At 44.0% G+C, this 25876-nt stretch overlaps 1 protein-coding gene across 4 annotated transcripts in view; it reads right to left on the bottom strand.

Moving 5' to 3' along the window:
- BCL2L14 (BCL2 like 14) overlaps window positions 1-25876 on the bottom strand; it is a 54020-nt gene that overhangs the window by 9651 nt on the left and 18493 nt on the right. For 2 of the 4 annotated variants that reach the window (XM_060658353.3, XM_060658354.3), the window contains 4 exons: window positions 21013-21449; window positions 16324-16497; window positions 14199-14269; window positions 11833-12099 (listed from right to left, as the gene is read on the bottom strand). In XM_060658353.3, coding sequence (XP_060514336.2) covers window positions 11833-12099; window positions 14199-14269; window positions 16324-16497; window positions 21013-21442 — 942 coding nt within the window. In that variant the 5' untranslated portion in view covers window positions 21443-21449. Of the gene's footprint in view, window positions 1-6626; window positions 7067-11832; window positions 12100-14198; window positions 14270-16323; window positions 16498-21012; window positions 21450-25876 lie in introns of those variants that run through there. The other 2 variants (XM_060658357.3, XM_060658356.3) reach the window with 2 other exon arrangements.

Here is a 25876-nt window from a genome sequence, read left to right as displayed (position 1 = left end):
ATTTTGTTATTTTTAGATTTAATTCCATAATGATCATAGGTCCTCTGTATGAGTTTAACTCTTTAAAATTTATTGAGACTTGTTTTACCAGCCAGATTACGGTCTATCACAGTGCATGTTTTATGGGCACTTGAGTACTATTAAAAAGGAAAATCACAGGTCCAAAATGGAGTCACTTATGCTAGGCCACATCAACAAACCAGGGTGTAATGCTTAACCTAATTGCAGTTTCAACCTCCCCCAGAAATGTAGTCTTAACCTGTCAGGAATTTTCTAGTCAGCACCAGTAAGGTAATATGTCACATGGGCCCTCTGCATTCCCCAAAGGAAGGACTTCACCCGAAAGAATCCTTTTTTCTGTTTATGACTTCCTTGTCCTGCCTTTAAGAACCTTTCCTTTTCTGTAGCCCTTTGGAGCTCCCCTCTACTCGGTACAGAGGATGCTGCCAATTCATGAATTGTTCAGTAAAGCCAATTAGATCTTTAAAATGTACTTGGGGGGCGCCTGGGTGGCTCAGTCGGTTGAGCGGCCGACTTCAGCTCAGGTCATGATCTCGCGGTCCGTGAGTTTGAGCCCCGCGTTGGGCTCTGTGCTGACGGCTCGGAGCCTGGAGCCTGTTTCGGATTCTGTGTCTCCCTCTCTCTCTCTGACCCTCCCCCGTTCATACTCTGTCTCTCTCTGTCTCAAAAATAAATAAAAGTTAAAAAAAAAAATTTTTTTTTTAAATGTACTTGGTTGAAAAAAAAAAGATAAAACTTACTTGGTTGAATTTTTTTCTTATTTAACTATAGTATGCTGTAGTTGCATACAGTGTTCAGTAAAGGTCAATTAGGTCAGTTTGGTTTATACTGTCGTTCAAGTCTTCTATATCTTTGCTGATTTTCTATTCAGTTCTCCTGGGAGAACAGTGTGAAAATCAACTTTAATTGTGGATTTGTCTATTTCCCCTTTTAGTTTTGTCAATTTTTGCTTTGAGCTCTGCATAATTTAGGATTATTGTCGTAATAATTCACCTTTTTATTGTTATGTAATGTCCCTCTTTGCCTCCATATTCCTTGACTTGAAGTCCACTTTGATATTAATATACCCATTCCAGCTTTCTGACTAGTTTTGCATTCATTTTTCTATTCTTTTACTTTTAACCTCTCTTTCTTTCATGTTTAGACATAAAATATGTAGTTTGGTCTTCATTTTTATCAATACTATTTCTGCATTTTAATGGCAGTATTTAGCCATTTCCATTTAATGCAATTATTGCTGATTTGATTTGTCTACCATTTTGATATTTTCTCTTTGTCCCAACTATTCCTTCTTTTTACTCTTTTTTACTTCATTTTTCATATAAAATGAAACAGTTTCTTTCATTTTTCCCTTCTAGTCTTTTATGTTTTGTTGTCATACATGTTCTGCATGTTATGTCATGAGACATTGTTTTTGCTTTAATCAATTTTCTTTTTTAAAATTTAAAGATGAGAAAAACATTTTTATTTACCTTCATATTATTCTTTGGTGCTCTTCATTCCTTTTTATAGATCTGGGTTTCTAATACAGTTTTCCTTCTGGCTGAAGAAATTTCCTTCAGCATATCTTACAGTGTTGATCTAATCATGATAAATTGTGCCTTTGATTGTCTGAAATGTTGCCATGTTGTCTTAAGAAAATTTATGACAGCTTTATTGAGGTATAATTGACATACAATAAACTGCAGCATGTATTTGAAGTATGCAGTAATTAATTTTGTGTTTTTATATACACACAAAATAGTAAGACAAGGTAACAACAGTTCTATCACCCCAAAATGCTCATGCCCCTCTATAATTCCTTCTTTCCATCCCTCCGTTCTAGGCAACCAATGACCTGTTTTCTGTCACAATAAATTAATTGCATTTTCTATAATTTTATATAAGTATATATGTAGTGTATGACTTTTTTTTGGTTTTGGTTGAGCTTCTTAGAGATTCATTCATATGCATGTTACAGCATATACTGATAGTTTATTCTTTATATATATATAATATACATATTATATATATATATTCATATATATATGAATAGTATCTCATTGTATGGATATACCACAATTTGTTTATCCATTCATCTGTTGATGAACATTTGGGTTGTTTTCCATTTAGGGCTTTCACAAATATAGTTACTATATTTGTACTTTATTTATTTAAATGTTTTTATTTATTTTTGAAAGAGAGACAGAGCATGAGCCGGGGAGGAGCAGAGAGAGAGGGAGACACAGAATCCAAAGCAGGCTCCAGGCTCTAAGCTGTCAGCACAGAGCCAATGTGGGGCTCGAACTCACGAACTGTGAGATCATGACCTGAGCTGAAGTCAGAGGCTTAACTGACTGAGCCACCCAGGCACCCCTATAGTTACTATATTTGGTACAAGTTTTAAACCAATTCATTTCTTTTGAATAAATTCCTTTTTTTTTTTTTTAGTTTTTTTTTTTAACGTTTATTTCTTTTTGAGAGACAGAGAGAGTGCGAGCAGGGAAGGGGCAGAGAGAGAGGGAGACACAGAATCCCAAGTAGGCTCCAGGCTCCAAGCTATCAGCACAGAGCCTGACGTGGGGCTCGAATTCACAAACTGCGAGATCATGACCTGAGCTGAAGTTGGACGCTTAACTAACTGAGCCACCCAGGCGCCCCTATAGTTACTGTATTTGGTACAAGTTTTAGACCAATTCATTTCTTTTGAATAAATTCCTAAGAATGAAATGGTTGGGTCATCTGGTAGATGTTTAACTTTTAAAGAAACTATGGAAGGGAAGGAAAAATAAGATACAAACAGGGAAGCAAACCATAAGAGACTCTTAAATACACAGAACAAACTGAGGGCTGATGGGGGTGGGGGTTGGGGGGCGGGGAAAATGGGTGATGGACATTGAGGAGGGCACTTGTTGGGATGAGCACTGGATGTTCTATGTAAGTGATGAATCATGGGAATCTACTCCTGAAGCCAAGACTACACTGTATATTAGGTAACTTGACAATAAGTAAAATAAAAGCAAGAGAAAGAGATGCAATCCTATACTCCCCCCCCCCCAAAAAAAAAAAAAAGAAAAGAAAAAGGAACTGCTTAAAATGTTTTCCATTTTGGAAATGTTAAGTTTGCATTCTAGTTTTTTAAATGTTTTAACTTATTTCTTTTGAGAGAGAGAGAGAGAGTGTGTGCACATGCGAGTGGGAAGGAGGGACAGAGAGAGAAGAGAGAGAGAATCCCAAGCAGGCTCCCTGCTATCCATGCTCCATCTCATGAACTGCAAGATCATGACCTGAGTTGAAATCAAGAGTCAGAGGCTTAACCAACTGAGCCACCTAGGTGCACCTACATTCTATTTTTCTTGAGTGAGCTTTGGTAGTGTGTCTTTTAAGAAATTTGTCCATTTCATCTAAGTTGTTGAATTTTTGGTATATGATATTCTCTTATTATCCTTTTAATATCTGTAGGACCTATAGTGATGTTCCCTCTGTTTATTATTGGTAAGTTGTGCCTTTTCTCCTGATCAATCAGGCTAGAGGTGTTAGTGATCTCCACAAACCATCTTTTGGTTTCATTACTTTGACACCATTCTGCTTTCTTTCTCTTTATTTCCTTTCTTTTTTATAATTTAAAAAAAATTTTAAGTTCTTTGAGAGAGTGTGTGTGCACATGTGATCTGGGAAAGGGCAAAGAGAGGGAGAGAGATGCTCAGCTCGATCTCATGACCATGAGGTCATGACCTGAGCCAAAATCAAGAGTTGGACGCTCACCTTATTTCTCATCTCTCAGGGACTAGTCCTTCATTGCCTGATGCACAATGTCTTGAAAACGGAAAGCTATTCTTTCATATAGCTTGTCTTTTTTTTTTTTTTCCAGTTGTTTTAAGCAGGAGTTTAAACTCAGTCACTATTACTTCATCTTGGCTGGAAGCTGCAGATGATTTGGAACATTTGGAGAGTTTGTTAAAACTACACATATCTTGGGCCATACTCCAATCTCATTGATTTACCGGTTATAGCAGTGAGGCTAGGGTATATGATTTTGCAATTGTATATTAAAAGTAGGCCAGGCATTAGATAGACAAAGTTAAATTAGACATAATACTTGTTTACAAAAGCATTTTTGTTAACAGAAGCATTTATAATCCAATGCAAAAGATTAGTTCTTATGGCATAATGTCTTAAGTATAATGTCCATAAATAGTGTGCTCTGGAGCATCTCTATGAAGAAAGGTATCCAAATGTAGCCCTCTGGCAGCCAAGGGAGGGTTAGCAAATGCTTCCTGGAAGAAATGAAGGAGTGAATTTGGAAAGATGGGCTGGAGTTCATTGAATTAGTGGAAATAAGGGGAAAGGGGACCAGGAGGCAAGGACAGACCAAGTGGAGAAAAAATATCGTTATAAAGGCCCAGAGGTGCAAGGTTGCAAATGCATAATGTAGAATGGCTGAATCAAAGTGGGAGAAGAGGTGATCCCCATTGTCGCCATCCATAAGAAGAAACTCCTTTATCTCGGATGTTTTTCTGACTTTCTGTGTGGGGGCAGGAAGCAAAAGGGAATATTTTTTTTTCCCACAGTTACCTGATTTACATTCTTTATTTACCCTTTCCCACAGCTCCAGGTTTGATTCAGCATTACCTAAAACCACCATCCACCATTTATCAACAGTGGTATCAGGGTTTACTAATCATTGATTCTTCCTCTTTCATCCACTGTCAAGTCACTGTTGATTTCTCAGATTGTCACACTTTACAGATCAAACATAGACTTCCCCTCATCAGCCCCTATCATTTGTGTTTCTTGTAGATTAATTCCACAAGGAGCCCCAAACAATTGCATTCTGAATGCTGTTTAACGTTAGTTATCTTTTTTTTTGTACTTGGATTAAAAAGTACAAGAATACCTTTAATTATCTCCTTAGAGTTCTTACAGTCTTTCCAATGAACAAGTTAGAAAACTATGAAACAATTACACAAAAGCCACGTCACAAGAGTTGTTGAAGAATTTGGCCCCATTTGATTGCAACTCACTCAAAATTCTTTTGGCTTTTGTGGCCACGGTAAGCAGAAGGAGTGGGGGTAAAAAGACTTGTATATTGGATGTTTGCCACTATAAATGGGGACAGCCCCTATTTGAGCCCCCCTCTTCCTCTTAGGGAATGCCCTACCTTATGTAACTTAAATATGGTAAACAGCCTTCTCCCATAATGAACTGAAAATGTAGAAAGCCCACTCTCCTAGCTCTTGACAGCTGGAGCACAGGCATATGATCTGGGGTCAGCTAATCCAAGTAATCCACCTGGAAGTTTACCTTGGAGACAGGCAAGATTGGGAAGATTCTTCCCGGTGGGGAAGAGAGATGGGAGTGGGGGTAGCAGCATCATTTCTCAGTAGCAGTGGGGCCAGTGATGGCACACAATTTCTGGTTCAGTGGTGGAGACTGGGGCATGCGTGTTCTGTGGTAACACCACACGGAAGTGTGATTTAGCCTGTGCTTCTGGCTGCGGAGGCTTACTTTTACTCTTGCCATTTCCAAATCTGGGAGAATAACTCATTTTAATTAAGATGGGTAGAGTAGTGATATTTGATGTGATATTAGACGGGTCCAATTTTCCCTTGGAGCTGGAAGTATGTCTGATTAACGCATTCATTTATTTGCTCATCACAGGTTTATTAAACACCTGTTTTACATCAGGCTACATGCTGGGTGCTACAGATCTAGACATTTTTAAGACTATAATTTGATAGTATTTTAAAAATTATTGTTTCAATAATTATTGTTTGTTAAACAATTGTGAAACATATTTCGCTTACTATAAAACCTCATTCTGAACAACTAATTTCAGAAAAGCAATCAGTGACTGCTTTGGGAGGAGAGGAAATTTTGTTTTAGCTGAGGGCAGCGCATATTAAACATAAGTGAGCACTCAGCACTAAATACCAAGCACTGTTGTAAGCACTTTTTATAAATTAACTCATTCGATCTTCGTGGAAATCTTAGTACTATTACTTTTTACTTGTTTTAAACATAAGATACTCTTTTAAAAAAATTTTTTTAATGTTTATTTTTGAGAGAGAGAGAGAAGGCACAAGTGCGGGGAGAGGCAGAGAGAGAGGGAGACACAGCATCCGAAGCAGGCTCCGGGCTCTGAGCTGTCAGCACAGAGCTCCATGCGGGGCTCAAACTCACGAACCGTGAGATAATGACCTCATCCAAAGTCGGATGCTTAACCGACTGAGCCACCTTGGTGCCCCATGTAAGATAGTCTTGACAGTGGTCTTTGCACGTGTTTAACAGCTACTAATCATTACACTACCACAAAAAAAATAAAGAAAATTTCAGAGTCCTTGAGAAATAGAGGTGGGGTCTCTGAGATTGCTGAGGGAGGTAGAAGTAATAATTTTCTGCCAAATGGAAGTTTTTCAAACTGCCAAAGCATTTTTCTAGGGAAGTGAGTCAAAAGGCAGACATGATAATATATCCCCAAACTAGTGGATATAGCAGTGAACTCAAGTCTCTTTGAACTGCATCTACCAACATCAATAGCAACATCTTCCTAAAAGTAGGCTTGAAACAACGTCATTATTAGGCCATCCCAAGTGTAGTTTAAAAAGAAATGGTACTAGAAAACCAAAGAGTAAACACATGCACAAATTTATCATTTCGCCCTTATGAGATCAGCAAATATCTGTAACAAAATTTCCCCAAAGCAGCCAACAGAGGCAAGGTGACTGTCTCTGTTCTGAACATCTGAAAGGAAAATTACCACTTGTCTTCCTAGACTTCCTCCCACACTCATTGGAGAACCTGGGAAACATGGATGTCACTGGCCACACTACTACATTCTATGAGCTGCAGACAGACAAGGCCTCTCTCCTCAGGCCTCTGGATTCACAGGAACAATGACTTTGAAAACTTCAGTGCTCCCTCTGCCTTGTACATGTTAATTTTCTCCCATAGTCTATGCTGAAACCAATGTAGACAGGATCCTAGCTGGATAATGAGTATTCCAGATTACAAATCTTCTGATTTTTCAGTCTACTTCTTCATGTGATATCCCAAGCACTTTTTCCTAGAGGGGAAAAAGAGAAATAGATTCACAAAATTCCAAGTTTAATTCACTGTTGAACTGAAAACATAAACCTGTTAACTCTGCTCTCTTGTCCCAGGCATGACCCGGGTTTCAGAGACTATGTTAGGGTTGGGGGGAGGTTTGGAAAGATGACCAGCAGCCTTGGTATTCAGGAAAGGAAAACATATGTGAAGGACTTAGGTTACACACCCAGGGCTGATAGGCTAGATGGGGAAAGGCTTTGATGCTGTATTTAAAATTCAAAAGAGTTAAAAAAAAATTTCAAAGGAGTAGATATTGGAAAGTTGAAGATTATGGAAAGTTGAAGATTATGCTCTTTGCAAAGCTCTGTGAAATGGATGAAGTTGTAGGAGCACAGGGTGACTATTTGAACAGTCCTTTACAATGAGGAAAAATGGCCAACGGGTGAATTAAAATCTCATGGGAGCTAGTTTAGCATGTTTTTTATTTTTTATTTTATGTTTTTTAAGTTTATTTTTGAGAGAGTATGCACGTGGGGGAGGAGCAGAGGTAGAGGTAGAGATAGAGATAGAGATAGAGATGATAGAGATAGAGATAGAACTAGAGAGATAGAATCCCAAGCATGGTGCCCAACTCTGGGGTCAAACCCATGAACTGTGAGATCATGACCTGAGCCAAAACCAAGAGTCGGACACTTAACCCACTGAGCCACCCAGATGCCCCTAACATGTTTTTTAGATACAGTTGTTATTCTTTCATTTGATTGATTGATTGATTGATTGATTATGCTAAGAGTATTGGCCGAACATCTATGATGCATGTAGAAAGAATGGGAGTGTTGAGAGACAAGCATAAAATACATAAATCTGCCCTTGTGTTTACAATTTCGTTGGGAAGATAGATGTACTTGCAGGAAATGTGAAACACTGGGATAGTTAGGAACCCTGGAAAACTGGTGCATAGGAATCATTTTCCTCCTTCCCTACCACTATAAGGACACCCTGGAGTGCCACCAAAATACCAAGAGCCAATGGAAGTCCCTAGAAGCTTGCCACCCAGTGTCATCTTTCTTTCTTGTGCTTGGAGACTGAGCACAGGTGTCCACATCTCCTTCACATTTTCATAACTCATATCAACTTGTAAATATTCTTTTATCAACATCCTCCTTCTTTATTTTTTGCAACTCCTCTATCAGCCTTGGAAAAATTATAGTCCTCTCTCTCTCATTCTTTTTCTTCCCTCTTCCAATTTCCAGCCACATGCTCCAAATTAAACCTAACTGTGGCCAAGACTTAAAATTCGGATTTATGATGACCTGGAAAAGTAAACTAATAAATTACAAATGATAAGGAACAATGCCATCAAATTCTGAAGGCTTTGAAAATTCCCTTTATTATTTCTACCAAAAATCCATCAATCTTCTCTAATTAAAACTGTTTTTCTCTCTAACACCAGCAGCCAAATTAAAAATAAGTAAATAAAAATGTATTCTTTTTTCTTTTGTCTTTTAATTTGCTTGCTAGAATTAGAACCACCATTTTTTCATAACAGATTTGTTGAAATATATCACAGAGTTCATCCTTTTAAAATATATAATTCAGTGGTTTTTAGTAAATTCACAGAATTGTGCAACCATCACGTTTGGCTGATTTTAGAACATTTCCATCACACAAAAAGAAACTCTTTATCCATTAGCAGTCACTCCCTATTCTCTCTCTTCTTCTCTAATCTGTCTCTGTGAATTCACCTATTCTGGACATTTCATGAAAATAGAATCTTACAACGTATGGTATATGACCCTTTTGTCTAACTTTTACTTAGCATAATGTTTTCAAGGTTCATCCATCTGTTCCATTCCTTTTTATGCCTAAATAATATTCCACTGTATGGACATACTGCCTTTGGTTTTGCTATTCACCATTCATCACTGATGAACATTTGGGTTGTTTCCACTTTCAGGCTATTATGCATAAAATGAATGCTGCTATGGTCATTTATGTACAAGTTTTTATGTGAACATTTGTTATCAATTTTCTTGGGTATATATCTGAGTGGAATTGGTGACTCTATGTTTAATATTTTGGGGGAATTGCCAAATTGTTTCTAAAAGGGAAAATTTAGAACTCAACCAGCAGTGGATGAGGGTTCACATTTCTCCACATCCTCACCAACATCTGTCTTTTTTATTTTAGCCATGCTAGTGCATGTGAAATGATATCTTACTGTGGTTTTGATTCACATGTGCCTAATGTTGAAATGAAGATGTTAAGCAAGGATCTTTTCATTGCTTACTGGCCATCTGTATATCTTCTATGGAGAGATGTCTATTCAAAATTGGCTTTTGTCTTTTTATTGTTGAGTTGTAAGAATTTATTACATATTCTGAATACAAGTTCTTTTTCAGATATATGATTTGGACATATTTTGTTTCATTCTGTGTGTTGTCTTTTCATTTTCTTGGTAGTGTCCTTTGAAGCAGAAAAAAATTACTTATTTTTTAAATTTGTCTTTCTTAAGATATTTATTTGCTAAATACTCTCTACACCCAACGTGGGACTCAAACTCACAACCCCAAGATCAAGAGTCACATGCTCCACCGACTGAGCTGGCCAGGTGCCCCTGAAGCAGAAAAAATTTTAATTTGATGTAATCCAATTTATTTTTTCTTTTGTTGTTTGTGCTTTCGGTGTAGACTATTTTTTTTTTTTTTTTTTTTTTTACAGAACACAGTTGGCATTTCAGCTGCATTAACCAACTACATAGACTTTCAGTCTATTTATAGACTGAATAGAACTGGCCCATGGACCCAGTTGATACTTACAATCTTTTTGGAAAAATATATTAACAAGACCAAATTATATTTTGAAAAATGTATTTTGGAAAAATATATTAACATTAACCAGGATGATTCTTTCCTGTATGTAATTATAGTGCAGATATGAAGTGTTGTAAGAAGTCAGAGGCTAGTGAGGCCCTTAAGCTAGAGCGGTGAGGAAAGGCTTGGGGACAGAGGAGGGACTTGAGGGGGTCCTGGAAGAAAGAACAGTTAAAGCCAAAATAATGTCGAGGCATCTTAGCATGAGTTAAGGCAGCTTGAATTTAGAATACTTAAGAGCCTCAGTTGTTCAGATCAGCCCCTTATGGCTACCATATCTGGTGCAGATGTGGAAAATAGAAAGGAACAGAAGACTAGGTAAGCTTAACAGGCAGCCACTAAAGACCACAGCGGGCACTTGAGTCCCTTAGCAGGATCAGCTCTGCATTCCTTCTGGAAACCAAGAGACCAAGAGTGGAGGCCTCAGGGTCATGCTGACCATGGTGGAGCAGACTCAAACCCACTATCCTTGCTCCATTCTAGTGGAAAGAGGACTAAAGATAATGTGGGACAAAGGCCTGTGCTTCCAAGAAGGATCTGAACAGACAAAATAAAGTGCCCTGAGCCTATGGATATTTAAAACTATGGGCTACACATTTTGGAAAGGTTAACCTTGGGAGGCCATCTGAGTATGGCAGCTTTAAGGAAATCTCAAGGAATGAGGATAAAGGATGGGGTTGGCGGGGAGGGGGGGGATGTTGAGTCTGAGGCATGGGGGTGAAGATGTCTGTTTCGCCTGATAGCAGGTAGTTAAAAACAGATACATATCAACAATAGCCAAATTATGGAAAGAGCCCAAATGTCCATGGGCATTGGATGAATGGATAAAGAAGATGTGGTATATATGTACGATGGAGTATTACTCGGCAATCAAAAAGAATGAAATCTTGCCATTTGCAACTACATGGATGGAACTGGAGGGTATTATGCTAAGTGAAATTAGTCAGAGAAAGACAAAAATCATATGACTTCACTCATATGAGGACTTTAAGAGACAAAACAGATGAACATAAGGGAAGGGAAACAAAAATAATATAAAAACAGGGAGGGGGACAAAACATAAGAGACTCTTAAATATGGAGAACAAACAGAGGGTTACTGGAGGGGTTGTGGGAGGGTGGATGGGCTAAATGGGTAAGGGGCACTAAGGAGTCTACTCCTGAAATCATTGTTGCACTATATGCTAACTAATTTGGAAATAAATTTAAAAAATAAAAAAAATTTAAAAAAACATACAAATTTGGGGCACCTGGCTGGCTCAGTGGGGAGACCTTGTGACTCTTGATCTCGGGATTGTTGAGTTCAAGCCCCATGTGGGGTGTAGAGATTGCTTAAAAAATAAACTTCATTTAAAATAAAACAAAACAAAATGATACAAATTTAATGGTTTGCTTTTTGCTTTGTATCAAAATGTCCCTGTCAAAATGGCTGGGTCCAAGCAGCAATGACAAAATATCATGAACACTGTGTCTCTCTCTGCCTGTCAGCAGCTAAGAGAACAAGGAAGTGTTTGCCTCTCCTTGTCTCACTGCCAGACTTGGGTTGCTTACAAAATTTGTGAAAACAGAAATTATATCTAAACATTTTATATCTTGACATCTCTTCATTTCCTGTTATATCTGACCAGTCCCCCCTGGTCCAACACACATATCCCATGTACCCTTTGGGAGCCTAGTAAATATTTATCGATGATGAAGATAATCACTAAAAATAGGATCCCATCACTGGGATATATCTCTTGCCACTCAACTTCTAAATCCATGAGAACTGCCTCAAAGACGTGTTCCCTTCACTTAAAAAAAACAAAAAAACAAAAAAACAAAAACGAAAAAATGAAAAAACCCCACAACTTTCCATTCTGTCTCCTCTGAATTCTGGGAAGGTTCATTTTGAAATAGGATGCACTTACCCATCCACCGTGCTGCTGGACCCAGGGCGAGAAGTTGTCTTTTAGGTACTTGGTTCCAAAGCCCAGCACCCTGTTCATAGGGTGATTGTCGATAGCAGTGAGCTTGGCCGTGACGTCTATTGCAAGAGCAGCCTTAAAGCCCTGAGCTCTGACCTCTGATTCTCCCCTGGTGTCCACACCCCTTAGGAACTGGTCTGTGATGATCTTGAAAACAGGGTAGCACAGCTGGTCCTGGAAGCTGTTCATTAAAGCCTTGTCTTTCTTTAACTGTGTACAAGAGGATATGCATTTAGTACAGCAGCCTGGCCCCGTGAAGCCGACTCAACAGTGGGCCCCTGAAACACCCAGTGGAAAACCTTGGCTCCAACTAAGAAGTTTCTTAGTGAGCAAGGATTAAATGTTTATTTGGAAATTCTATCTTTGACGAATGATAAGCTAAGCAGGTTCTCAACAAACATTGTTTCTACAAGGGATATCCTGGGGGATGCATCAGATGCTATGTAAAGATTTCGGTGGAGCAGCGTCCTTTATGTGAGCCCAGCCCACCCCCCAACTTCTGTGAGACACGGGGGCCTGTCTGTTTTATAAATCTGAAGCAAGAATGACTAATGTCCTCTACACCAAGAATGGACCCCTTTTGATCAGCGACCCAGTTGAAGAAGCTAGACTCAAAACCCCAGTGGGCAGCCAGAAGCCTGGACTCTACCAGAATGATCGAAGAATCAAATGCCAGAAAGAAACACTTCCATGGAGTACCCTGGCCCCTCTCTCTTTGCTCCTTTGGGTTGCACCTGCCTCTGGCATCTCAGGAAGGTGCAAGATGAGCCTGCATGTGGTCTCAGGGATGAGGGGCTTTGCAGGCACTCTGCAGCCATGGGGTTGGGGGGTAGGGGTTAGGGTTAGACAGAGTCACTGTCCCTCTCTAGTAGGAACTCACACCCACACAGCAAAGTCAGACCTTCTGTGTATTCCTACCAGAGTCCTCTACTGGGGAAACAACCATGTTTTCTGCATAAATAACATAAAGCGTCACCCCAAATCATCAAGAGCGTGCATCAAGCAAAGCGAGATCTTTTAAAGTGGTAATTTATGGGATAAAAAGGAAAGCGTCTCTCTTTAGAGCCACAAAGGTCAGCTTCGTACCACTTCCTGTCCCTTGCCTTCCTGACCTAATGCAAGTCACTTCTTAGGGAGGCTGGGAAGGAGGTTGCCATGAGAGCCACAGCGTCTTCAAGCTGTAAAGAGTCCTCGAGGATTCGAATAGGTCCCTCCCAGTACAAGGACTGCACTGTTGGCTGGTTATTGGCATCTACTGGCCATTCTTCTGGTGACAGGAGGCTCATTCCGTCACACGGCAGCCCTGAGTGCTAGAAAGTTCATTCCTAAAATGGAGAAAATCAATTGCCCCATAACTCCTATCCATTGATGTTAGTTCCATAGAAACATAGGAGTGCCCTCAAGTCATGTACCGTATTCTATTTTCTTTCTCTGCACCCCAGTTCATCCTCTACTTGTGGACTTGAAGCTCACATGCCCTCCCAGTTACCATCCTCTGCACACACTGCTGACAAAGGCATTGAGGGAGGACCCACTGAGAAGTTGGGACTGGGGTAGAGTGGCTGGCCACTTAGTGTTGTTTCCCCTCCTGCACAAGCCGCATGGGGCCTGACTTCCATCCACTGATCGTGGCAGGACAAGGCAAGGGGTCCACAGGCCAGTCCCTGACTGACCCCAGAGGCTACTCAGCAGTCTGTGGGTAACGGCACAGAATTCTGGGGTCCTGCTCACCAGCTCTGTATCTGAAGACACTCTCACACTTTCCTGACGGGAATGATGGGTCTTGACTTCTAAATGGCAGGAAGTAAGTCCAAAGTTCTCCAAGTAACACTAATCCGCCTCCCCGGCCAAATAGCTGAGAGAGACCTTGAGCAGAGAACAGTCCAGCCACTCTCGGGGGAGATTTTGGGAAGGACTCCAGCCTTGGAGCAGGCGTGGGACATCGATATCCAGACTGCAGGGCAAATGCAAGAGTCTAAACTTCCCCGAGGATCAGTTACACGGGGAACCAGATTCATAATTCTATTCAGCAAATTTTAATTTATTGGTGTCTTTTCTTGCAATAACAAAGTTACATTTTTCATTTCCAAAAATTCCAGGGAGGCTCCAGAAGGTTTACTTATGTTTTCCAAAGTGATTCATTTTTGAGATGCTGCCAGCATGAAGAATTTGGACTCCAAGGGAAATAAAATTTAGGACTAAGTGGAAACCAGAACTTGCAAAGGAATACAATCTGCAGTACGCTTCCATTCTCTGTCCCAGTGCGTGGGCACAGAAAAGAAATCACATTAGTTCAAGAAGCTCCATACCTCTCTTTCCAACTGATCCCCTGAATATTTCAGCAGCTCAACGATTTGGGCTATTATTTGCTCTTCTCCATCTGTCGGGGGAAAATTCCAGTTATTTCTTTTAAGAAGAAAAATCATCTTAACTTTTTTTTTTTTTTTTTTTTGCCCCCAGGGACAATACTTGTAGCCTGGTTAGGGACTGAGGGAGACATGTGCTTTGTAATTCTCAGCAATTTAACTCTTACCTTCCTTCGACTGATGGGGCACAAACCACTCCAGCTGCCCTCTCCTACAGACCCCTCCTTTCCTTTCTTCTTTTTTCTCTCAGCGCCCCGCTTCTCACCATGAAATGCATCACTTTATTTACTGTAAGAATGTCGTTGACGATATTGGTTCCACGACCCATGGTCCTGTCTCTGAAGATGTTTAGGAGAACCTTCTTTTTCGTTGGTAGGATTCTCCTGAGCAGATGTTGCTTTTCCCATATGGACACCATAAATTCCAATTGGTCATATTCCCCCTTTGTGCTGCTAGAAAGTACAGAGCCGAATTTATGGGCCCCAGCTAAGAGGGGGTACGGTCTTCCTGGCTTGCATTTTGGGAATTAAGCTCATTCCTAAACCCACCTCTATTTCCCCGCTAGTGCATTCTTTTTACATTATCTTTCAAATTGATTTATTTGATTAATCTTATTTACTAACAGGTATACTTTGCATGCTGTCTTTACAACAAAGTGAGGTATAAGTAAATACACTTATGGAGTGCTCCCACTCCAAAGACTAAAATGGCAGGTAGAGAGAGAGACGGCTCCTGTTGGTATGTACGTGGGAATGGGGGACGTGGAGTATGATTTTTCTTATCTCAAAACATGCTAACCACCCAACATGAGGAAAACGGTCATGGCTACGGAATGGAATCCAAACAGAGAAACGCCAGTTACTGATACAGGAGTGCTTTTCATTGATGGCACAATCTTTGAAGTCATGGAGTCCTCATGTGTGTTCCAGATAAGAGGGAAGGAGAGGCCAGGAAATTAATCCAGCCCATCACCTCCCAGGAAGGTCTAGCGAAAGGCAAGGGAAGTGGGAGGTCTGAGCCTCAAATCACCTGGGAGGCACCAGCACGCGGGTCTCCGTGGCCCGTGTGTAGGTAGTTTTTATCTGCCCCTGTAGCCCCTCTCTCTGGGAGTCACTGTAACAAGGGCCAGCATTTTTCACGTGCACAGAGGAGACGAGCATCAGCCTGAGGCTGGTTCAGGGGCAGCTCTCCACACACAGGGGATCACAATAAGGTGGAGGCACTTTTTAGCACACTCAGAGGGGCCTCTTCTCTTCCAGCCCCGGAAGGGGTAGTTTGCGGTCCCAGCAATGCAGCACGAGACAGGCGACATCACCGCTCCGCTTGCAGGCCAGGCAGCCGCCGCCACTTGCGCCTTGTACTTCGGCTACTGCAATCCCGGGGCCGCCTCCCCTCCGTCCCACCCCTGGGCTGGAGTTTGGGGAAGGAGGGCCACGAGCAGAGACAGTCGTCAGTGATGGCAAGTGGGACTGAACTTCTCTTCCTGTGGCACGTGGTTGTGCTCCCGTTCAACTCCAGAATTCCTGCACATCTGCTGGGAACTCCTGGTCCTCGCTACGGCTGTGGCTTTGGTGACAGCTGACCCCCCCCCTCTGGTCACTAGTTCTCGCTTCTGCTACACGTGGTGTGCCAGACCTGGTGTCTGACGACGCCCTGCTGTTTCACAGGGCCACGTTGTAAGTCCCTGGGCCCGTGCTCCCTCCGCAACCTGGGCATTCCCGGGAGCAAACCGGCCCGCGGTCGTCACCCACAGGATTAAATCCAATAGCTCATCTCCCTCGGTGGACAAGGTTGAGCGGCCGCTTCGTGCTCCCCCGCCCCCTCAGCAGGAGGCTTTGCAGTTAGCACTGAGCTTGGCACGTTGCTTCGGTCTGTTGGCGCACTGCCCTTGCCTGGGCCGGTCTCAAGAGCTAAAGGTCGGGGCCTCCAGCAGCCTGCTGTCCTGCCCTTGGCCCAGGGCAGCAGACACCCCTAACTGCAGAGCCCTGCGCTGACCGAACCCACGAATGCATAGCTCTGCCTGGCGGACACCCGGCCCGACGACCCAAGCACGTGGAAGGGGGTTTACCTTTCTTACCACTGGGCGCTGGAAGCTGGAAGCCCTGGCGCTGGATGAACGGATGGACAAAACTGCCTTTGGACTTGCGGCTTGCCGCCTGGCTGTGGACCTCGTCGGCTGGGGGCCAGGAATGCACAATTTCGGCAACGCGGTTGGCAATGGAAACGACTTGGGGGTCCTCAGCTGAAACGAGACCAAATGGTGCTGAGCGGCCCTTCCCAGAAGAACTTGGTCTAGCTCATCGGTATGCACGGTCGCCCGAAATGAAAAGCCCAGCCTAGAGGGAGAGGAAGCTGCCCGGGGACGTGTGTGCGGGGGAGGCCATTCTTCAGAAAGCTCTGGCAGTTGCCTGGCAGAGGCTGGGATGGGGGAGGAGTGCACAGAGGAATGATTGCCACCTTGAAACAATTGCCCTTCTGCACCCTCTTTTTGAAGTCTTGCAAAATTAGGGTCCCCTTTCCCCTTTGCAAGGGAAGAAACACAAAAGAAAGTGCTTAGTTCTTTGCTTGAGGGAATCCTCATTATGCTTTTATTTTTATTCTTTTTTTGGGGGGGGAGGACATTCTTTATATCTTGGGAGAGCTGGCCCCTACGTGCAGAGGAGGGCATTCAAGAGTTTGACAAGCCTTTGGGGGTTGGTCACTGAGGAAAGAGAAATATCCCTGCTCTCAGACCATATTCATTACTCAAGCCCATTATCAAGTCAACACTGAACTCCCCTTGCTCTTAAAGTGACACGTCTTCTCTCTCCTCCTGGTCTAATGGGAAACATCCAATTAACGCTGATAGGTACACCAGGGGACATAAAGTGCAGTCCACGGCTTTCAAGAATTTATAATCCAGGAAAAGATGTATGTATTTGCACACATTACTATAGAATAAAGCATGTGGGGGCATGAAGGTTTAAATATCCTAGCCCCCTGAATTAAAGGCCCCCTGAAGGTCCTAGCCTGTGAAGGGACGAGTCAGCTCTGCTTTTCGTCAGGGATGGGGGGTGGGGGGGAGCAGGTGGTATTGCTGAGTTATTTGGGACTAAAATTTTCATTGTTGATTTGTCGCTAAGTTCTTAAGTTTTAGAAATGTGTGCAGCTCTGTCTTTGATGCCCTACGGAGCCCAAGTAATATTTGGAAAACGCTATCCCATTCACACACTTGAAGAAAGCAACACAGTGGGGTTTGGGCCAGAAGGTTGGGGTGCCCAGAGGAATTCCTGGGCTTTGTAAATGAAGATGGCTAAGAGAGGCATAGCCTGGGTCCCAGGAGGGATCCTGTCCCATGCTTTGACATCCTACGGAGCTGCCAATGTGACTTCTGACTCTGTCCCTGGATTCCTCCACAGTATGGGAGTTTAGTGCTCCCCCTTCACCCTCTGGGCATCACTGGAAGACCATGGGAACTAATGCTTTGTCCACAATGCCTTCCTTAAAAAAAAAAAAAAGGCATAATGGTTTCCTTAAAAAGCCGTATTTTTCATGTTTGGTTCACAGGGTTCAAAAAGAGATAATAAGGAGTGAATTGAGAGAGAAGTATTAGAGAGTCAAGGAGAGAAGGATGGATGCTTTTCCTTCCCGTTTTAACAGCCAAACCAAATATATACTTTCCACCTTATTGCGGCCCAACCAGCCTCCTCTCTTGAACGCTGGCCACCATGGCCCCTGACAAGGAAATGGCAAGAGGCTGGATCCCAGAGCCTCTTGTATCTGGGAGCCTTCCCTTGTATCGGCAGAAGATGGGGATTTTTTTCCCCCTCTGTAACCTCGTGCAGCCTGTCTGGGGTGATCAGCGCATGGCTCTTCTACCAGAAAGCCACACTGTGCCCATCTTGTACTTGAAGGAGGCAGACAGAGGCCCCAAAGGCTGTCCCTCCTTATCCCCCAGCCCCCGTCATGTGGCAGGGCGATCAGGAGACCGCTGGCGGCCTGGGAATACCCAATCTGACTCACCTGCTTACAGTGCATTGCTTTCTATGAATTGGTGGGCACGGAGGGAGAGAGGCAGGTGACATTCGTGCAGGGAAAAGTATGAGCAAGTACATTTAGACTCAGATGAACCAGCTCTAGCTAAGATGCCCATTTTATTTCTTTATTTTCTTCCAAGTTTGTATTTAAATTCTAGTTAGCTGACATATAGGGTAGTATTGGTTTCGGGAGAATTTAGTGATGGATCATTCACATACAACACCCAGTGCGCATCCCAACAAGCGTCCTCCTTAATAAGATTCTCATTAATTAAAATAAATACCTAAATTTTAAACTCTGAGAAAAAAAAAAAAAAAAGATTCCCTTCTTGTTGGAGTCGATCTCATCCGATAGGCAAGGGGGAATTGGATGGGGGTGGGGAGAGGACAGAACGGCTGCCCGTCCTTTGGGGTCTATTTTTGGGGGAGGTGATGTCACTATAAGGAGAGCGAGAGAGCACAGCCGGAGGACTTGGCATCCAGCCTTTGGCCTGAGGCATTTGTTTTGTGGATGCATGTATTTATTTATCTTAAAGTTTATTTATTTATTTTGAGAGAGAGACAGAGACAGCACCAGTGGGGGAGGGGCAGAGAGAGAGGGAAAGAGAGAGGATCCCAAGCAGCCTCCGTGCTGCCAGTGTAGAGCCCGACTCAGGCCATGAGACCATGAGTAAACCGAGAGTGAGATGCTCAACCGCTCAACCAACTGAGCCACCCAGGCGCCCCCTGGAGGCATTTGTTTTAAAGAGAAGGGGCAGGGTGTTTCCCTATGGTTGAGACTGCTACTTCCTTCCCAGAATCCATTTTCTTCTGCCTTAGCAAGAGACCCCTGAAATGTCACAGGCAGCAATGGGCTCAGCTGCACAGACTACATTTCCCAGCCTTCTTTACACTAAAGAGTGGCCAGTGAGATGTAAGAAAAGTTGAGTGCAGTTCCAAGAAAGCTCTCTAAAACGGAACTGAATTATCTAGAAAAAGACACCCTTTTGTTCCCCGCCCCACCTCCCACCACTTGCTTCCTCTTCTTCCTGCCTGAAATGGAGAGATGATGGCCGGAGTCTCAGCAGCCACTTTGGAATATAAGGTGACTTTGAGGTTGGAAGTTACTAGCCTAGGGATGGCAGACTAGGAATCATTCCACATTTAGCGAATCCTAGCTGTGGACAAACAAGGGTTCACGGGTCAAAGAACCTGGGTTTGTAGTTTCTAAGATTGGCACTGACGCCATTTTTCTACTTCCTAAGACCTCTTGCTTCTAGACTTTGATCTTGGGACGTAACCTTGCAGTTCTGACTTAAGCCTGGGTCCGGGTCCTGGAAACAGCAGCGAGGGCTAAATTGTGAACTTCAGTTAAAAGAACCCAGGTGACACCAGCTGTTAAAGCTCTGATTTATGCGTGGTAAAATAGAAGTAGAACATGAGACTCTCTTGAGTCACATCCGATGAAAAACCAACAGACCACCCACGTAATTGACCAAATAAGAAAGCGGGCAAGAGAAGTGTTGGAAGGGAATATACACCGAGTCTAAGTGTCTACAGCAAGGCCTCCTTGGGAAGTGACCGTTTCTACTATTTTAGAGCTATCTATGTCTATACAAAGATCTTAGAATTTTAGTAAATAAAAAAGGTCAAATGACACTTCAGTGTTATCAAAATACAGAATGTCATTTGTCTCAGGAAACCAGAGGATTAAGGTCTGTAAAAAGTGCCTCTGTCTCTCGGAAAAATCCAGGGGACAGCCAAGCAGAAAAGTCTATGTAGGTGTGTCCACAGGGTTCTGTATGCTCCAGAGCTCAGCTACCATCCCCAGCGGGAGCTTGTTGTACCCATGGCAGGGGGGTGGGGTGCAGAGAGGAGGAGTTCCCCAGATAACCTCACCCCCAACTTCTCCGGTTCTAAAATTTTAAAGTCCAGCGGGAAATAAACGTTTCCTTGATCATCGTGAGGGATAGAAAACGACCCAGCGGGGGTTGATTCTCCAAGTAAGCCGGGGACGGCCACACCGTTTTAAAATTGAGACATTACTGCCACCTGTTGACTAATTATTGACAATTTACCCCAGCCATCAAGCCCAGCAGGAGTGGGCGCTTCTTTTAAAATGTGGGCAGTGGGCACTGGGCACTGCTGAAAGGGAAGAAGATACTTATGCCGAAGCTTGTTGATGGAGGGTAACTGTATGCTAAGGCCCTTTGTGAAAATGTTCCATTGTCCTGAGACAAATGACAAAATGTATTTTGTTCCACTGAGGGGAAGGTTTTGTCAAAATGCTTCTTCGTGGTGTGTTTTCTCCCCACAGAGGGCCTTATACTTTGAAAAGTATTTTTGCATGCAGCTACCAGATCTTTCCATCCACCCTAAGAGGTAGGGAGGGTGGGACACCCCAATGTACAGATGGAAACAGAGGCCCAGGGAGGTGAGTCGGCTTACCTCCAGAAGTGTGGCAGTCTCAACCCCTGTGTAGGGCTCCTTGGCACAGAGGATCGGGAGTTTGGACAGCAAGCTTATTTATAGGCAGTGGAGCCAGAAAACCTGTTCTGTCACCCTTTGCTGCCATTCTCTTACTTCCTGCTCGGTCTTGAGAAAAGCAGGGCAATTATTATTGAATATCAATAAGTGGGGAAACTGAGGCACAATGGTGTGCCCTCCCTCAGCCCACATTACCAGCTGGGAGGAGATGGACCACCAGACACACAAAGAAGGGGAAGATCTTGTTGTGGGAGAGAAGAATCCCCCAATCCTACCTTCATGCTCTCTGTGCTGTCCCATGTTAGAAAGGGACCTAGCCCTTGAATGACTGGGACCGTGAGGCTCTGGTATCACCTGACCCTCCAAGCGGGCCCTAGGCAGGCTCTGTTCATTTTCCTCCTTCTCTACCACTCCAAAGAGTGCTCTCCAAGACGACTTTTTCTTGCCCAGGTTTGTGGCCTGCTCAGGGGATGGGGAAGTTCTCCAAGCCCATGACACTTGTGTCCACGAGTCGTTTGCTGGCCAACTCCCCAGTCCTCTCTGGGACAAACTTCTTGTTCTCGGTGGCCTTGGGGAGGAGGCAGCCGGCGGGTTCTTGAAGACGTGGTGTTTGGCGTAGAACGCCAGGATTTTGAATTCTAAGCTGTTTGGGTCGTCATCGTCCAGGGGGATCTCCTCCAGGTCCCAGGCACTGGTGGCGCACATGGCGACCCTGCAACAACAAAGTCCACACGTGTCCTTTGACCTGTGGGTGCGCTACTCTCTGTAGGTCCAGAGAGGTGGGTGGAGTGCCGCGAACGTTCCTCGAGCACCTGTTCTTTCCACGCAGAGAGGCAGGGAGGCATCGGACGCGGAAAACGCAGGGTTCTTTCTGAAAGCACAGCCTCAGAGACAAGGGAGAGAGAAGGCACAGAGACAGCTCCACACGAAGAGAGTGGGCGAGGAGCCAGATCAGAGGTGCAGGTAGCCAGTGCGGGGAGGGGGGTGGTGGGGGTGGGGAACACCTGCCCAGAGAGGGCAAGCGAAGCCTCTAGGACACATAGAGAGGGTTCACGCGGGTGGGTGGGTATGGGGGCTAAGAACAGGGTGGGCAGAGGGCAGACTGTGGTGGAGTTTAGGATGTATTTGCAGAGTGGCGAGAGGGGTGACAGACACACGTAGGCGCTTTGTGAGCAGCTGAGGTTGAGGGATAGAGGGACAGTAAGTGAAATGGCAGTGGGGCCAACTATGGGGGCCTTTGAACCTGCGGCTAAATGCTCTGCGTTTTCTCACTCTGATCAGTCAGTACTTCCCAAAAGGAGCCTGAGACCTGAGACCTCAGAAGGCAGTCAAAGGACTTCCTGGGGAGGGTAGTTGGGCAAAGGGGGAGGCTAACTCAGGAGGGAAATAACTGGGGTCTCTGACCCTTCCCATCCTCTCTTCCTTCTTCCTTTACCGTCTCCACTGGCTTGCATAGGTCTGCTTCTACCTCCTGCCATCTTGGGATCCCAGGTAAGACCCGGGGGCGCCTGGGTGGCTCAGTCAGTTAAGCTTCTGACTCTTGGTTTCGGCTCAGGTCATGATCTCATGGTTCGTGAGTTCGAGCCCTGCCTCGGAGCCTTCTTGGGATTCTCTCCTTCTCTCTCTGCCCCTTCCCCGCTAGAGCATGCACTCTTGCATGAGCGTGTGCTCTCTCTCTCTCTCTCTCGCTCTCAAAATAAATCAATAAATAAACTTAAAAATATCTCATTTGAAAAAAATCCTGCTATTTTTACACCTTTGAAGAGCACTGATGGAGGCAGCAGAGAGCTTTTCAAAGGTTTGGTGGGAGAGTGATGTAGTCACTGGCAGGTTTTGGGAAGATCAATCCGAGCACTAAGATGATGGAATGGAAGGATTTCATCTTTATTTCTTTTTTTTTTTTTTTTAATTTTTTTTTTTCAACTTTTTTTTTTATTTTTATTTTTGGGACAGAGAGAGACAGAGCATGAACGGGGGAGGGGCAGAGAGAGAGGGAGACACAGAATCGGAAACAGGCTCCAGGCTCCGAGCCATCAGCCCAGAGCCTGACGCGGGGCTCGAACTCACGGACCGTGAGATCGTGACCTGGCTGAAGTCGGACGCCTAACCGACTGCGCCACCCAGGCGCCCCTCATCTTTATTTCTGAATGAATAACTGGACATGTATAATAAAATGATTTTCTCCAATTAAAGCTTTCATGAAATATCACCTTTTTTGGTTTCCTGCTAGGAAATAATTTCATTTTTTAAAAAATGTTTATTTTCGAGACAGAGAGAGAGAGAGAGAGTGCTCCTGTGCATGAGCAGGGGGAGGGGCAGAGAGAGAGGGGAAGAGAGACTCTCAAGCAGGCTCCGCACTGTGAGCAAGGAGCCTGACACGGGGCTCGAACTCACGAACTGTGAGATCATGACGTGAGCCGAAATCAAGAGTCAGACACTTAACAGACTGAGCCTCCCAGGCGCCCCTAGGAAACCATTTCTTTTTTTGCAAATAATATACTCTGTTTTCTTCTGTTAGATGTTAAGGACTACATTTTCCATTTTGTTCCTGATGCCGGAAAGTGCCGTCCTCCCATCTCATTGGATTACAATTTCTTTTTTCTTTTTTTTTTTTTTTTTTTTTAACGTTTATTTATTTTTGAGACAGAGAGAGACAGAGAATGAACGGGGGAGGGGCAGAGAGAGAGGGAGACACAGAATCGGAAGCAGGCTCCAGGCTCTGAGCCATCAGCCCAGAGCCTGACGCGGGGCTCAAACTCACAGAGTGTGAGATCGTGACCTGAGCTGAAGTCGGACGCTTAACCGACTGAGCCACCCAGGCGCCCCTGGATTACAATTTCATAGGCAGCTGCTGTACTAGAAAACAGCACGGGCTTCTCACTCTGACAATCTGGAGATTTAAACTTAACTCCTGGCCTTCCAACTGACTAGCTGTGTGACCTGGGACAGGTTACTTCACTTCTCTGAACCTGAGTTTCATGTAAGTAAATTAAAAATAAGAAATCATCTTGCAGGGATATTGTGAGGGTATAAGATAATGTATGAGAAGTCCCACCAGAATCTGACTCAAAAATGGTGGCTATAATTTTTTTGTCTAGTACAACTGTTATCCCCCAGGCCCTCTGACTCTGTTCTTGAGGTGGCTTTTAACCATGTTCCCTTCCCTCCATGGTCCTACTTAGGCATGGAAGCTGATGATAATAAGTAAGCTGTGGTGATATTCATGGGATCCACCGGCCTATCTATTCCTCCTTTTCTCTCCACTATTTCCTCTTCTAGCGAGACGAACTCACAAAGAAATGGGACCCTAACCGCAGACAGGGTTTGAGGCAGTGAGACAGGGTACAAATAAATTGTCTGGAGGCTGATGGTTGGGGCTGGCTCAGCTTCTAACGTGCAATGTTCTTGGACAAGTTACTTAATTTCTTTGGTCCTTCGTTGCCTCGTCCAATATTCTCTAACTTTTCCCGAAGGTTCTACTGTTTGAAGGAGGTGTTGTGGCTGAAATATCTCCCCTGCCTGCCTGCCAGTGCTTCCTCTTTCCACTTTTGTTTCCTCTCTTTTATTTGTGAGAGGCTGGTACAGAAGCCATTCATCTGAGGAAAGGCCCCTTGGCCTGAGAGAGCAATGGCCCCTGTCTGGGTGAGTTCTGACAGAAGCGAGGCTGGGAGGGGCTGCAGGGGGCTGTGCCAGAACATCAAGGTGCACATGGAGGGGACAGAAATGGATTTCCCAGGGTGGCCAAGGAAGACTTGCTAGATCTGAACTGCCTCCTACACACACAGGCGTATTTACATGACTTCTGAGCTCCAGACACCTGCCTCAGGTAACTGAACATGAGTAAAGCTTGAGAGCTGTGGCGTGAGGTAGGGGTCAGAACCACTATGCTTCCTCCTCCCTTATGTTTCCTCATATCCCTGTCCTATTCCAGGCTTTGACAATCTTTCTTCCCTCACCATCTCCCAATTTCACAGTCACGTGATGCACCACAGTGAAACTTTTGCTGTCTGGAGTCACTTCAACAACTCCACAACGCACATGCTCCTTCCCGCTGCTTCTCCGGAGACCTTTGTCTCCCCCCGCCCCCCATATTCCCGCCCTCCCCCGCCACATGGTCTCAAAGGTCAACTGTTTGCCTCTTCCTGGTACGGTGTTAGCCACCCCCCCAAGTAGGATCCTTTCCCAAGTTTGTCTAGATGTATTCTTTCCTCCTCAACAGAATATAAACCCCATGAGGGCAGGCATGTCTGTGTGCTCTTTTGTCTCAGCCCCATGCCCAGTGCCTACAATAAAGCCTGGAGCAAAAAGGCACTTGAAAATGGCTTGTGGAATGTTTTTTCCTATTTGGAGACAGACTGGGTTCAAATCCTGGCTCTGCCACTAGCAGTCATGTGACTTGCCTCCATGCCTCAGTTTCTCATGTTTAAAATGGGTGTGATGACAGTACCTATTTCATACCGTTTTGGAGATTGAATTAGTTAATATTTGTAAAGCATTTAGAATAGAACTTAAGTGTTTGAACAAGTGCCTGGATAAGTCTTTCATTAAAGAATATTTATGAAACTCACTTTGGGCAATGCTGCTTTAGTTAAGCTCCAAGGGGGTTTCAGATGGCATGGGGAGAGTGCGGCATTTGCAGTGAGGAAGAGAGATTGGAAAACTGCTTTTTCACTTATTGGTAAAGGGTCTGAAGCGAATCACTAACCTCTCTGAGGTGTTGTTTTCCTATTTATAAAATATGACTCATATTATCTAACTCATTGACCATGTAGGAGGACTAAATTACAAAGTGAAAATCCTTAAAACAAGTGGTGGTCCATACAAAGTAGTGGTTTACATGCTGGCTTCTTGATTTAGAGAACCTAGGTCACATGCTGGGTCTTCTGCTTATGAGCTGTGTGACTGGGCGCATTTCTTAATTTATTTATGCCTCCATTTTCCCATCTGCAAAATGGGGATTAAAAAAAAAAACCCTACTTAGGGGCTGACTGGGTGGCTCAGTTGGTTGAGTGTCTGACTCTGGATTTCAGTTTGGGTCATGATGTCACAGTGGTCATGAGGTGAGGCCTGGACTGGAGTCGAGCTCTGCACTGGGCACGGAGCTTACAGAAGATTCTCTTTGTGCCCCTTCCCCTTCTC

Source organism: Panthera onca, chromosome B4 (assembly GCF_046562875.1).
Source record: "Panthera onca isolate mPanOnc1 chromosome B4, mPanOnc1 haplotype 2, whole genome shotgun sequence".
Classification (NCBI taxonomy): domain Eukaryota; kingdom Metazoa; phylum Chordata; class Mammalia; order Carnivora; family Felidae; genus Panthera; species Panthera onca.
The sequence above is the reverse complement of the archived record's forward strand: the minus strand, read 5'-3'. Positions and strand labels throughout refer to the sequence as shown.